General features: G+C 32.8%; 2 protein-coding genes across 3 annotated transcripts; both read right to left on the bottom strand.

Annotated features, from left to right (window-relative positions):
- Positions 1–1,003: 1,003 nt before the first annotated feature.
- Positions 1,004–5,781, bottom strand: LOC142615891 (ras-related protein RGP1-like). Of its 2 annotated transcripts, XR_012840871.1 has the most exons (3): positions 5,234–5,776; positions 1,215–1,717; positions 1,004–1,122 (listed from the first exon to the last, which is right to left on the bottom strand). XR_012840871.1 is itself a non-coding variant. In XM_075788812.1 (2 exons), the coding sequence occupies exons 1-2, from the start codon at positions 5,446–5,448 to the stop codon at positions 1,270–1,272; spliced, it is 663 nt and encodes a 220-aa protein (XP_075644927.1). In that variant the 5' UTR covers positions 5,449–5,781; the 3' UTR covers positions 1,004–1,269. The 2 variants fall into 2 exon arrangements, 1 of the variants encoding a protein (XP_075644927.1); XM_075788812.1 differs by having other exon boundaries at positions 1,004–1,717; positions 5,234–5,781.
- Positions 5,782–9,957: 4,176 nt separating this feature from the next.
- LOC142615890 (octanoyltransferase LIP2p, chloroplastic-like) lies at positions 9,958–13,087 on the bottom strand. Its single transcript, XM_075788811.1, has 4 exons — positions 12,787–13,087; positions 12,434–12,698; positions 11,579–11,729; positions 9,958–10,575 (listed from the first exon to the last, which is right to left on the bottom strand). Exons 1-4 carry the CDS (start codon positions 12,885–12,887, stop codon positions 10,220–10,222), a joined length of 873 nt encoding a protein of 290 aa, XP_075644926.1. The 5' UTR covers positions 12,888–13,087; the 3' UTR covers positions 9,958–10,219.
- Positions 13,088–14,340: the final 1,253 nt, after the last annotated feature.

Below are 14,340 nucleotides of genomic sequence, written 5' to 3'. Positions count from 1 at the left end.
AATTGCCGGATGATCCAAGGGCATTAATCCCCAACAAGCTAAGCAACCTATGATTGCCCTGTCTATCAACTTAACACACCCTTATACCTAATGTGTAAAATTGGTAATGCCTAATCCCCTAATCTCATTTCTCTTTCACCTCTTTATCATTGCCATGATGTTGCTCTTCCATTCTATCTTTTGACTCTCATCTCTAGTCTCATCATTGCCACCCAACAACCATAATCATTATGCATGCCTCTCCTCTCTCACTCCCCAAATTTGGTCTCTTGCACTCTTCTCATTTCTCATCAAAGCATGTCATAATTAGCATGCTACTACAACAATGAGATGAACACAAATTTGATACACACAAGATCACTCGATCACAATCTATCTTACCCATGGTTTTTAAAATCAAACAGAGGCCAAATCCATTTTTGCCTCTGGTTTCCGGCTCAACCCGATTTTTGACCAATTTTGGTCAGTTTTCATCAATTTTAGGGGTTTTTCAAGACCGGACTAATGGCCAGTTCTTGGTTCAACCGGTCAAACCGACTGGTCTAATCCGGTCCAATTTTTAAAACCATGAACTTATCTCTAACTCCATGTTTTTCTGCTATGAAAATAAAGAGAATGAAAGAAAATTTTGGCTATATTTTTGGATTTATGGAATTTATATTTGCATATGGAGCCTAGTTTTTTTTTTTTTTTTCTTTTTCTTTCTCTTTTTAGGTTATTTTATGTTCAAACAATCGACTGATCACAATACATACTTCAGTAATATTGCATTACCAACATACATACCGTTGTAGAAATGCTATATTCAGTCATCACCAACCTCAGTCGAAATTTTCTAATAGAAAGGCATTAGTTTTGAGTCAAATCAACATTCAGAACATTGCAATCTGGCAGAAGTGTTTATTTACCTTTCAGCCACATTATAATGCGAGAAGATATAACCATGGTAAATGAGTCTATTTTAGCTACAGACAACTACTGTCATGTTGAATTCATAGAAATCTTAAGTTTTAACTTATCCAAAATCCATTTGCAAATTAACCACCACCAACTTCTTACAAGAGGGGGAAAATATGTCTTTGGTTACCTGTAATACAAAAAAGGTTTTGTACAACAATATTCCTGAAAGTTGAAGGTTGCGACCATGTCAGACATTAACCAACAGTAAATATTATACCCAAAGAGAGAGAGGGAGGGTGGTGGAGGAGCATCACCTAAGCTATAAAATGCAGCAGCCCATGTGGCACAAGGTCAGAGGAGACAATCCTATCAAGAACTGCAACAGCTGAATCTCCGTACAGGTTCAACTGTCTCCTGACCAGGAACAACAATCTTCGTTCCCGTGAGAAGTGATGAATTTCCTCCAGATTCATGTTCATCATTGGCAATAAGAGCCTTCTTGCTGATGATTCGATAAATTTCTGTGAGGATTGTGAGGAAAGCTGATTCAACATTAGTGGCCTCGAGGGCCGATGTCTCCATAAAGAAGAGGTTCTCCCTTTCAGCAAACTCTTTGGCGTCCTCAACAGGTACAGCTCGAAGGGACCCCAAGTCAGACTTGTTGCCTACAAGTATGATGACAATATTTTTGTCGGCATGGCCCCGTAACTCCTCTAACCACTTAGCTACATGATCAAATGACTGACGCTTGCTGATGTCATAGACTAGCATCGCCCCCACTGCGCCTCTGTAGTATGCACTAGTCACTGCTCTGTATCTGAGATTACCACCAAGAATGTAAGCAGAACATATTAAAAATATATAAAATTATGACTTGCATCCAGGAAAAAAAACATGATGGATTGGGCATAATTGTAAAGATTCACCATGTGAACCAAGTAGCCATAAGAGTAACAAATCATATTTAACCACTCACTCTCTCTCTAAATGAAATAATGCCTAGTCCAACCTTTATCTGGGATTACCACCAAGAATGTGAGCATTGCAACTTGCAGTCAGGAAAAAGAAAAGTTACAAATTAGGCTCGAATATAATACTGCTGAATTATGATGTGAATAATAAATCATATGTAACCTCTCTCTCTCTCTCTCTCTCTCTCTCTCTCTCTTCCCCCTGTGCTGAAACAGTCTCTAGTCCAACCTTCTTCTTCTTTTTTTTATGAGAGTCCAGTCCAACCATTTTTAATTACCATGGTAAGTCCCGCTCTCTATTTCATCCCATCAAAAAAATTACCTAGTATTTTTAGTCTCCACTTATTGAAGAGATCTGTATTGCCCTCAGTGATAAATTATTACACTAGCTTACAACTTTTCACTAGGGCTATCACTGATCTTCTCTAACTAATGAATGACCCTACCATCTCACTTAGCAGTGTCAGATACTCAGATTCTAGTATCCCTGTTTCATGACAATCATCACTTACCTGAACAGGCTTTAGTTTAGAACACAATTGATTCTCTATCACCAGAGTTCTACTCCAGAAACTGTAGCTCTTTTATCCCTATTTGGTATCACAGAGCACTATATCACCTCCAATCTCAACCAATATCTAACTGTATCTTCTGCTTATATTAACTCTCTAATACATAGGGCAACTGTACACAATTATTTGGCCCAACTCACTGACCGATATACATTCATAGATAATTTATTGACACCCCAAAGGACAATCATACTGGAAATGGGTTGCTAATTTATCTGACAACTAATGCAAAAGAATAAGTACTAAACAAGGCCTCTACTGTAATATACTACAAAGATTAAAACATTTTCTTCATTGCATACTTTCATTACCACCACTCACCCCCCACCCCCAATCCCCAAATTACCATTAGCCTTGTTAAATATCATCACTCATCCTAATGAGGGTATCCTAAACATAGTGATACAGAAATCATATTGAGTAGTTTTTCTTAGTTTACCAAGCAGGAAAAAAAATAGTTCAAGGCAATAAGTATAGCCCATTTGCAGTTAAGGATGACAGAAAGATTGCATAGACTTTTTTATATATGAAAACAACACGAAAAATGGAAAATATACAGGAGCCAAAATATGGCATCCTTTTTTCTCATTGTGTTCATTAAGATCACAAACTTTGTGTAAAAAAATGCCTTTTCTACCTAACTTGCACCAGCAGAGAAAAACTACAAAGTTTGGATAACAACTGAAAGACCCTCAAACACTATGAAATGTTATTATTGCAACAGCTTCAGCTGGATATAGTAATTCCAATTTCTACACTCTTCCTTGTTCGATGCTTACAACAAATTCAATGTCTTGTATGCATGTGTTGATGGACAGCCTCTAATTAAACAGTGTTGGAATAATGCATAATCCAACTGATATTTCTAGAAACTAAATGAAACATTATGCACTTAATGGAACCAACATTTTGGTTGTAATATAACTCTGAAGTCTTCACCTACTTGGTTCTCTCTTTAATAAGCCTCCCTCTCACCATAGCAAGTAACAAATTGCATTTTCAAGCATCCATTACTGTGAAGCTGTGCAGAACTCTAATACCACCCAAAAATTTGTATCCATTATCTTTAACCACTAATTTACTGATAGTGTCACACCAATAAGATGCCAACCCAATTATCAAATTGTTCTCACATCCCTCCTGACAACTCTCAAGTAAACATGAACAAGAGGATCTTCAAGCTCATGAAAACAGAGGAATATACCAGGTCATATATTATGGGAAATACATAACCTATTAGTTCCAAATAATTGGTAGACATAATTCACTCAGATACTAAAACTTATTTCATAATATTATTAGTAAAAATCAAAGTCAATGCCACTTTCATTTATAGTTTCCAAACTCATGTCCATCTACTTCAAACATATAATGAAGGGTGGCCCTCCCCCATAGCCATTAACCTCCCAAGCCCCAATGAAAGATCCCAAGAAAACTTTTATAGATAATCAAACAGCCCAGTTATCACCTTCACAAAAGATAATGTTCTACTAACTTTGCAGACATCACCAACATATAAAGCTCATAAAAAACATATCACCACATAATCTTGTATCATCTTCCTAGACCACCCAACTTAGCTCATATCTTCACACCAAAATTCACAACCCAATAGTCCTTACATTCCTCTTTCAACAATTATCCACATAAAACAGAAAATGCACATATTCAAGCTCATACAGTTATGTCCTACAAATCCATGAAAACACCGTGTTCGTGAATAGCATTCAAAGAGATCTAACCTCCCTTTGTTCGAAAGTAGCACAAAGGTAGACCAATTGGCTATTAACTGAATAGTAGTGGGTCCTAATCCAACTGGGGAGATTTGATTCATTCCAAACTCCTTAATTCATAATGAAATAATTTGCTTCGACTGATAAGAGTAGTTAACACATTCCCTGTGTCTATGTTTCTATTGCATACCATCTAGTCATATCACATTCTATTTTTCCATTTAACACACTTCTCCAGCTCCTTAAACCACACTTGTCCACTTCAATAAAAAAACCAACTAACAGCACACCAAAAGATCAAAAAATCTTTCAAAATTCAATTTTCCTCCTTCAAATTTATGAAGTCATAATTTGGTCCTCAAAATTGTTACAAAGTTATCAGTTACATCTTAGTTCTTCTACGGACACACACTCTTGCCACACACTCTGACACAACCTGCACATTTTTCAATGTGAGATTGGATTACATCACTTACAATACCTTGTCAAGTATGTGGTCCTAGATTTTTTCTTTTGATTAAATCCTTTCCAAATCTCTGCATACATGATAGAAAAAGTGCTGATGTGGCATATTAAAAAAGCTGACACGGCCTAAAATAAATCACTAAAGCTCCGAACGAAAATAAAATTTCACAACCTTTTTCACACAACCTACCACTGATATCACATTTATCATCACCAATCATAACATATCATCTCACCAATTGTCGCGTTCCTAGACTTATTGAAAATAAATTAACAAGGCAAAATATATATGATATCTTTCAATTATTTCAAATACCAAGATTATAACTTTTTTTAAAATTTATGAAAGTAATCATTACATTTATTCAACCACACAAATCCAACAATATCCAAAGCTAAAAATCCAACTCGTAAAGTCTCTTATTATCAACTCAACTCGTAAAGTCTCTAATAATCAATCAAGTAACATACCAATCCAAAATTGTAATTTTTTTTTTTTTTTTTTTTGCTTTTTGACATAAAAGTAGGAGATTCAAAAATGAGAGTATGCAAAATTGCAAATTGTAAAGTGAAAAGTAGAAGATGGTGGTACCTTTCTTGACCAGCAGTGTCCCAAATCTGAGCCTTGACGGTCTTGTGATCGATGAGGAGCGTCCTGGTTTGGAACTCGACACCGATGGTGGCTTTGGAGTCTAAACTGAACTCGTTCCTCGCGAAACGAGCAAGCAGCTGCGATTTCCCAACCGCCGAGTCTCCGATCAACACCACCTTGAACACGTAGTCGATCTTCTGCTGCAAATTCGTCATCTCTCTATCACACACACACTCAAAAATCTACAAAATCCGATCAAATTCAAAGAGAGAGAGAGAGAGATACGATCGCCGATCGATCAAGATCGGAGCTGATTTAGCTTCAAAGCGCAAAAGGCTTCGTTGTATACAGAATTTTAGCTATGGATTATTGGTTCGTGAAATTTACAGTGCATAGAGAGAGAGAGAGAGAGAGAGAGAGAGAGAGAGTTAGGGTTTGGAGGAAAAGGGAAGGAAAGAAGAAGAGAAATTGGATTTTCGAAATGGTGGAATGGAAATTGGAAAGGAAAGAAGCGTGGAAAAGAGAGAGAGACTAACGGTTTCTGAAACGGTCTTCTTACACTGCGTTTTATATTTATTTTCTTTTAAATTATTTGGGGAAAGAAAAAAAAATTTTGGTTTCTACAATTTGGTAATTTACCAAAAACAGTCACCGTATATTTTTGGTGTGATGATTACTCTACAGGTTTAAACATTTGTGGAGTGTTAAGGGGCAAGTTTTGAGGTTCAAGTTTCCATAGGAGAGTTTCACACACATATACACTAAAGTTAGAGTAGAATTTCCTATATTGTATAAAAAAATTTATGAAGATCAAAGTTTCTTTCCAAACCCTTCAAATTTCTTATATATCTCTTTTTTTAGTGTGAATTTTGAAAATCTAATTATTGAATTTCATATTCCTTATGTTTTTAACATGTATGTCAAATTTTGTTTGAATCGGATGATATTTACTATTCGATCGATGAACATAATTTTAGATCACAAAAACTTGAAATTCTAACATTTATTCGATAACATAGTAATTAATCTTTGATATTCTTGAAATTTTGCAAACATGAAGAATATAATAATAACGTGCAATCCAACAGTTAAATTTTCAAAATTCACATCCGATATAAAGATATATGAAAAGTTTGTAAAGAAACTTTTTTCATTTATGGAGATATATAGTTTTATGTTTTTTTTTTTTTTTTTGTAATTGGATTGTTACCATAATTGAGGAAATGGCGATTTTGAATAGTAGTTCTTCGAATGAAGAAAATCAAGTAATGTTATTAAGTTATAACTTCTAGTATATTCAGTATATGTAATATCTCTCTCATATGATGAACGTTACAGATTCTAATACATATGATATTTTCCTTGATATCCTTAAATGTGTTAATTTCCTTCTATCTTTTATCCTTTGTTTAATTTATCTTAATTCATATCAACCTTTTAAGGAATTGTATTAGTAATTTATTAGTCATGTTATGTATGTAATTTCTTTAGTGGTAGAAGGATGGGATCATTAAATTGATGATTGCTTTTTGAAAAAAAAAAAAAAAATTGTGGACCAAATTATAAGTTTTAGATTTGAGATATGAAAATTCTAATTTAGACCAAATTTCAAGGATAGAAAAGGTATTTTAGATTTTTCTTTTTTGTCCTCTGCTATGAAAATAGCTTTTAGATTGATTTCATTCAATTAGTTTTTGTGTGATCTAAAAGAAGTGCTTTTACTATGTTCATTATTATTGTAAGTAAAAGTTATGGGGAAAATGATTTTTTTTTTTTTTTTTGAGAAAATTTTTGCCAACTCCCCTTGAAGTACAAGGAAACAACAATATTCCAAAGTATACCAAATACAATAGAATTTATATTTTGCTCTTGAATTACTTGGTTAAATTAGAAACCCCATCCATAAGTCAAGGACAAATAAATTAGGAGTGCTATCTTAAACAATAAAAAGTTTTTCTTCTCATTTTTTTCAAAATTTAAAAAAATGGCACAGTAGTCCAAAAAATTATTAAGGTGCCCGAGATAAAAATAGAAATTTCATTATATCTAATATACTTATCACAAAGTTGATAAATGAAAATGGAAAGAAAAAATTAGCGTTGACAAATTTTCTAGTAAGTCGGAAGGAAAGTTCTAAAAGGACTACTAATTTTATTACAGAAGTTTTACAAACTAATTTGACAATAAGATAATAAATAAATTTTATAATTACTTTTTTGTATTTAAAAGCTGATACACTGTGATTTATATAATAAATAAATTTGAAAACTTTTTCTTTTTTTCATAAAAAGAATTTAAAATAAATTATTAATGTATGCTCTAAAGACATATTTTAACAAAATAACAATCTGTTATCCATTTACAATTATGTGATATCACTCCAGATGAATATGACAATAACGGTGTTATAATAAGGATCGTTTGTGCTTATAGTGATGAGGACATCAAAGCTGGCGGTAAAGAAGTGATGATGATTGTGGTAATAAGGGGATGGACATAAGTTTTTTTTTTTTTTTTTAAGACTTTATGTAATCAATGCGTTAATGTAATCATAGCCATGTGCAACCGTGTTCATGTGAATTTTTTCTGTCTCAAGACTCTCAACCATATTTATTGGCTTTCTCAAGAATTGTGTGAAAATCAAGGCAAATGCAATCATAGAGATTTAAATTCTCTGTATGCAATAACGTTTGATTCATATTGTCTTGCTTGTGTTCTTATTAACAAAAAGAAATGGCAATCATAGAGATTTGAATTTTCTCTTTATATGCAATAATGTTTAATTCCATGCTCTCTTTGGTTTTGTTATTAATAATATATGACTCTTTTGTTGATTGATATAAAAAAGATGTTTTACTAAATAAGAATGTGAACAAAAGTAAATAAATAGAATGTCATTATTAGTGGTTCCCAAAACCTCATGATATTCATGAGATTTTAGATTCGAAAACTCTCATCAATATCTCAGAGCCACCTCAATGGGATTTCTCCTTATAATAACATGATACGTGTAGGACGGGAAGACTACAGACACCCAAAGGTTCGTTTGTTAATATATATATAAAAGTTTTGAAAACACATTTGGAATGCTGTTTCACACTTTAATTAGTGTTATTATCATTATTATTAGCTTTCTTTTATATTTATATAATGACAGTTGAATGATTCACACAACCAAATAATTATTACTATTTTTCTCAATCAAAAAATAATTATTTTTTCTCACGTTTCTAAAGATTGTGTCTTGATAGAACCTACACTATGAAACGTGACCTCCTTAAGCATTGTTTCCAATGGGGTATAAGCAAGGAAAGTTGTATTAGTGAATTGATTTGGAAATTATAATTTATAATCTAAACCACCAAAATAAATAAATCTGGCCTGCATCATGATTCATGAGTAATCAATCAACTTTGATATTAATTAGAGAAGCAGCCTTTAGGACTTTGAGAAAAACTTTATGTAAAGGGCAACATAAATATTTCTTTTTTCCTATTTATATAAATCCAATACAAAATTTCACTTTCAATAAAATCAGCCAAGCATAATAATCAATATAAACAAGAAATTTTCAAAAATAATCAACATACACAATACCAAAATTTACATGAAAACCCTTCAATGTGAAAGAAAAATTATTGGACTAATATCTTCCAATACTAATTTAAAATCAATGGAGTTACCATTGGTCCTCTATAGTTTAAACTAGAGGCATAGAAGCATTAAAATATAAAAATCATTGGCACACAAATAACAATTAATTCATCAAGAAATGTTATATCCATGATACTTTCATAACAAACCTTAAGTGATAAGTTGTTATTGATTGTTACTAGTGAGCAAAAAAGTAATTTCAATAGTAAATTCAAATTAATAACCAATAACAATTTACCACCTATAATTTAATGTGCTAATATTATGAATATAGAATTTCTATAATTCATCAGCTAATAGTTGGATTTCAATAAAAATCAACAAATAACAAGTTTGCATCTCAGTTGTAAACAACCAATCTAAAAATGCTTTTGGCAAATTATACATATATAAAAATAAAAATAAAAATAAAAAAGCCATTAACGCCTTGAATAAAATGCTAAATCTTTATCAAAATTAGTTGGGCCTGGCATCTCCACATAGTATGACGGCCCAAAGAGCCCTCTCAAACGAAAATGGCTAGTTTCTGGAATACTCTTCCGCTATTGAACCAAATTTAGATGAACAAAAATTGGGGTTTTATAAAATGCATGTCAAGCTCACGTTGTTGCAATGTTAGCAGATGGTTCAACTATTACATGTTATGTTATATTTGAACCTTTAGAGCACTCATGCCATATAATAGAAAAAATGTGTAAAATTTACACAGTTTTGCCTAAAATTGTCCTACATTAATCTATGTATAATTATGTAAATTTACAAGTTTGCCACAATAACCGTCTAAATTTATAATAATTATGCATAAATTGTTTTTATTTACTCTGTTATTGCCATTATTGCCAAGAATGATGAAAATAAATAACAAAGATAGACAAAGGCTTTATATTGAAACAATATTATAAATTTGGGACTTTAATTGACAAACTTGATTGGAGAAGTTTCAAAATTTCTGAGTGTACAAGTATAATATGAAGAACAAAAAGGGCATTGCTTTACCGCTCTATCATCGTCTTCAAGCATATAATGGGAAAAGGAGTTCCGATATAAAAAGTAGAATTTAGCCTGTTAGATTGTCATGAGAATTGCTAGCAACAAGTTGTATTCTGTATGATTAAATTTAAATTTGAAAAGTGAACTACAGTATAGATGAAAGTTAATTTACAAAATAAGTAATCTAAGGCACAATCCTCTTAACTGTACTGCTGCTGGGCCTATCTATCAACTAAACAACAATAACTACAACAGCAAAGCATTAATCCCATAAACACTCAAGAATCTCACTAACAACTTGCTTCATGATCAGATCAATTCAAACGTGCTGCATTGAATCTGTCAGGTTAGTTTCCATGTGAGAGACCTTCTAGGTGTCGTATCTTCAAACTCAGACATGGGGATGGTTTTATGAAGGATTTCAAGCTGAAAAACCTCCGAAAATTCCTTGATCAAAGATGAGTGAGTGATATCAATCAATTGACAATCATTGGAATGAAGCACACCTGCTTTCCCACATCCAGTGGATGGCTGAAATTCTCCTAGCAACCCCTTAATGCTTCCAACCTGACGGTTTCGTATTCCACATGGGACTATTGAGTGAAATGGGGTTAGATCTGTGTTGACATTCAGTGCTAACCCGTGATATGTTATCCACCGAGATACTCGTATCCCAACCGCTGCCACTTTCTTATCTCCTGTAGTGAAATTGAAAAGTAAGATCAGTTACGAGAATGATAATCACTTAGGCATTCTGCATGTTATTCACCCCCCAAAAACAAAAAAAAAATTAGGATAAAGAAGGGAGAGTAACTTTTGAACAGAATGCTTACTATAAATCAAGTAACACAAGGCGAGAGGAATGAGGCTGTAGAGTGTGCCTCTTTTACAAAAAGCAAAAACTATTAATATCTATAAAATAGCAAATCGAAGTCCGGGTTTCCAATCCAGCAAAATTATAGAATATGTGAAAAAATATATGAAAATATGGTGAGGCTCCTGGAGTCATTTTCTCAGATTAAATCCTTATACACAGTGCCACCAGAGTCTTGATACTAAAAAGGATCTACACAACTAACAATCAAGCGGAAATGATGTTGAGCTATATTGTGTGCTATTTTGGTTGATAACACCATCTCAGAGTCCATTTTTAGTTCACGAAAGATAAAAGGGAAATAATATAAAAATTCAACCATAAGCTTTCAAAGGAATCCAATTAACCACTGATAAGTTGGTAACAGAAAAAATGACCACATAAAACTTAGAAACTATATTCGTCTCACATTTGCTCATTACTTGCAGTTAACGTTCAGATAATGGATTAAAAGAGATGAGAACTACAAATCTAAAGAGATATTGAGTTGAAACATATGTTGTAAATTTCCAGGTTTAAATTTCCCTTTCATGGCACCCAAATAGAGCAGAACAGAACAGAAAAAGTATACCATTTTTTTCATGAACGAAAAAGTAACCATTTAAAAACTACAAGTAATCATATTACTTATAATAGAGACTAAAAAGCTAAATAATTCAAAATTGTATTTGCAAACACAAATAGGTAAAGAGACTTTCAACATGATTTGTTCTATACAGTATGTAACCTATAAAAGTTTTTAAATCAAAGCCAATGTAAGTTCAGGAAACATGAGAACATGCAATATACACACCGGTACAACATAATGGACTGATTAGAAAACATACCAACCCAAACACCAGTAAAGCCCTCAAGTCGAGATGCCTTGATAGAGAATGTCGAGGAAAGAACACGGATGACCACCTCTTCAAGTGCCCTGAGGTACCAATGAAGATCCATCTTGTGATTTCTGAGATTGATAATAGGGTACATAACTAGCTACAGTCCAACACACAAGCATTAAAAGTTAGGTAGCAAGTATAAAAATAAAAGCAGAATTCCCCTATAATCCACTGAATTTTATTGCTTAGTGAGAAAAAGTTTGCAAGTTTATTAACCATAAAAATATAATTCAAACAACAGCAACAAAGCCTTAGGCCCCAAAATTTGATGGTTAATAACTATAGACCTTCAAAAGAGTAATCGGATTCGGTCACATGTATTCTTTTAAAGCGTCACTAGTAGGGGATGCAGGACAAACCAAAGATTTAACCTTATAAGAGTGGAAAACCAAAGATTTCAGTTACCGTGCATTGTCCTCAACTTTGTTTTTAACCTTATAAGAGGGAAAAACCGAAGATTTCAGTTATGGTGCATTGTCCTTAACTTTGTTTTTTTATATGAACACATTGTCCCTAATATCTTTGCAATTTTTTTTTTTTTTTTTTTGAGGGAGAGTTTCAACGCGTCCGCTCCTGATGATAACTTTTTATCATCAAACCAAAACACCAATCAATTTTTGGTGTTCCCAAATCTCTTATTCAACCATCAGAGACTTTACCAGGTGAGCTAACTAGATCCCACTAATGCAATTCAGTAGGCTATTCTTACAATTCATGTGCTATCCAAATTGCAAAATGAAAGTCATACACACCAACAAATTATAAATTTTAGTTATGTAATTAGCAATTTGGGACAAGTACCTGGCCAGGACCATGATAAGTAACCTCCCCGCCGCGTTCGGTTCTGTAAACATCGTAAGGAGCATCCTTGATATCGAAATTAAGGTATTCTTCTGAACTAGCTGTGCCCAGTGTATACACAGGGTGATGCTGTAAAATGATTAGTGTGTCCTGGCAATCTTGGTTTTTCTCAACCAAGGCCTTCTTCTCCTTAACAATATTTTTCTGCCAATCCCATGCCTTGTCGTAAGGAACCAGTTCCTTGTACAAATCGAAACACTCGCACCTGCACAATGTCAGTTTTTTTAAGTCTACCTGGTGAGTAAGTTTTGTACTAGTGGTGTTTGTGAAAATGCCAGACACAGAAAACTCACGTTCTTGATTGAGAGTGAAGTCGGTATGACTTTTTGGTGTGATTGTGAGATGGGCTTGTCGGAACAGTGATTAAAAAGTGAGTCGATGCTGCGAGAATCATATCTTCTTCTTGTTGTTTTTTTGTTTCTATGATTTGTGATAAGCAGAGTCCATTAATCTGTAATCTTCAAAAGAAGCTGAGAAACGAAATGGCGGAGAAACCAAGTATTTAGCTAACGAAAATCCATTTCTTTTGATGAGAATTTGAAGCACAAAACAAGAGGCGGAACCCAAAAGAGAAAGCGTAATTGGAATCCTCACTTAACGGAGAATTGTTCTATACTTATACAAAGTTGAGTTCCCCAAACCAAAAAAGATAAATGAAAAAGGAGTTTCATTTTAAGTTTAAAATATAGGTTAGATATAAAATGTATTTTACCAATCTAAAATAAAATGGATATTTATTTGTTATGAGTTGGGTTAAACAGGTCATTTTTTATTAACACAAATTAATTGACGTGTTAAATGTGTCTATTACGGATCATGTAGATTGACATGCTTATGACACGTTTTCTATCAAGTCGCTTTTGACTTGATCCGTTTATGACTCAAACTCTCTAAAGCCTAATCCTAACCCGCAAAAACCCGTGTCGTGTTCGGGTCGTGTTTGCGAGTTAGGTCAAACATTGATTCTCCTATGTGTTACTGTGTTCATGTGAATTTTGTTTGTCTCAACAATATTTCTTGGCTTTCTTAAGAATTGTGTGAAAATAAAGGAAAATGCAATCATAGAGATTTGAATTCTCTCTCTGCAATAATGTTTGATTCATATTGTCTTGCTTGTGTTCTTATTAATAAAAAGAAATGGCAATCATAGAGATTTGAATTTTCTCTTTATTTATATGCAATAATTTTTAATTCCATGCTCTCTTCGGTTTTGTTCTTAATAATATAGGACTCTTTTGTTGATTGATATATATATATATATATATATATATATATATATATATAAAATAATAATAATAAAAAAAAAAACGTTTTACAAAATAAGAATGTGAAAAAATAAATAAATAGAATGTCATTATTAGTAGTTCTTAATCTTTAAGTCCTCATGATCTGCATAAGATTCTAGGTTTGAAAACTCTCGTCAATATCTTGGGGTCACCTCAATTAAATTTCTCTTTATAATAATTTGGTACGTGTAAGACGAGAGGACTGCATACACCGAAGGGTTCATTTCTTAAAAAAAAAAAATGCAAGTTTTGAAAACACATTTGGAAAGTTTCATACTTTAATTAGTTTTATTATCATTATTATTGGCTTTCTTTTATATAATGACGGTTGAATGATTCATGCACAACCGAATAATTATTATATTTCTCAATCAAAATATAATTATCTTTTCTCACGTTTCTAAGGGTCTGTTTGGATAGAACTTATTTTGCTGAAACTGAAAACTGAAAACTGAAAACACTGTAGCAAATAAGTGAAAAAACGTGGATTATATTTTATACTGTAGCTCAGCTGAAATTACTGTAGCATATAAATACAACATATATATTTTTTTTCCCTTC

Source organism: Castanea sativa, chromosome 11 (assembly GCF_040712315.1).
Source record: "Castanea sativa cultivar Marrone di Chiusa Pesio chromosome 11, ASM4071231v1".
Lineage (NCBI taxonomy): Eukaryota > Viridiplantae > Streptophyta > Magnoliopsida > Fagales > Fagaceae > Castanea > Castanea sativa.
This window is presented reverse-complemented; position numbering and strand designations above follow the sequence as displayed.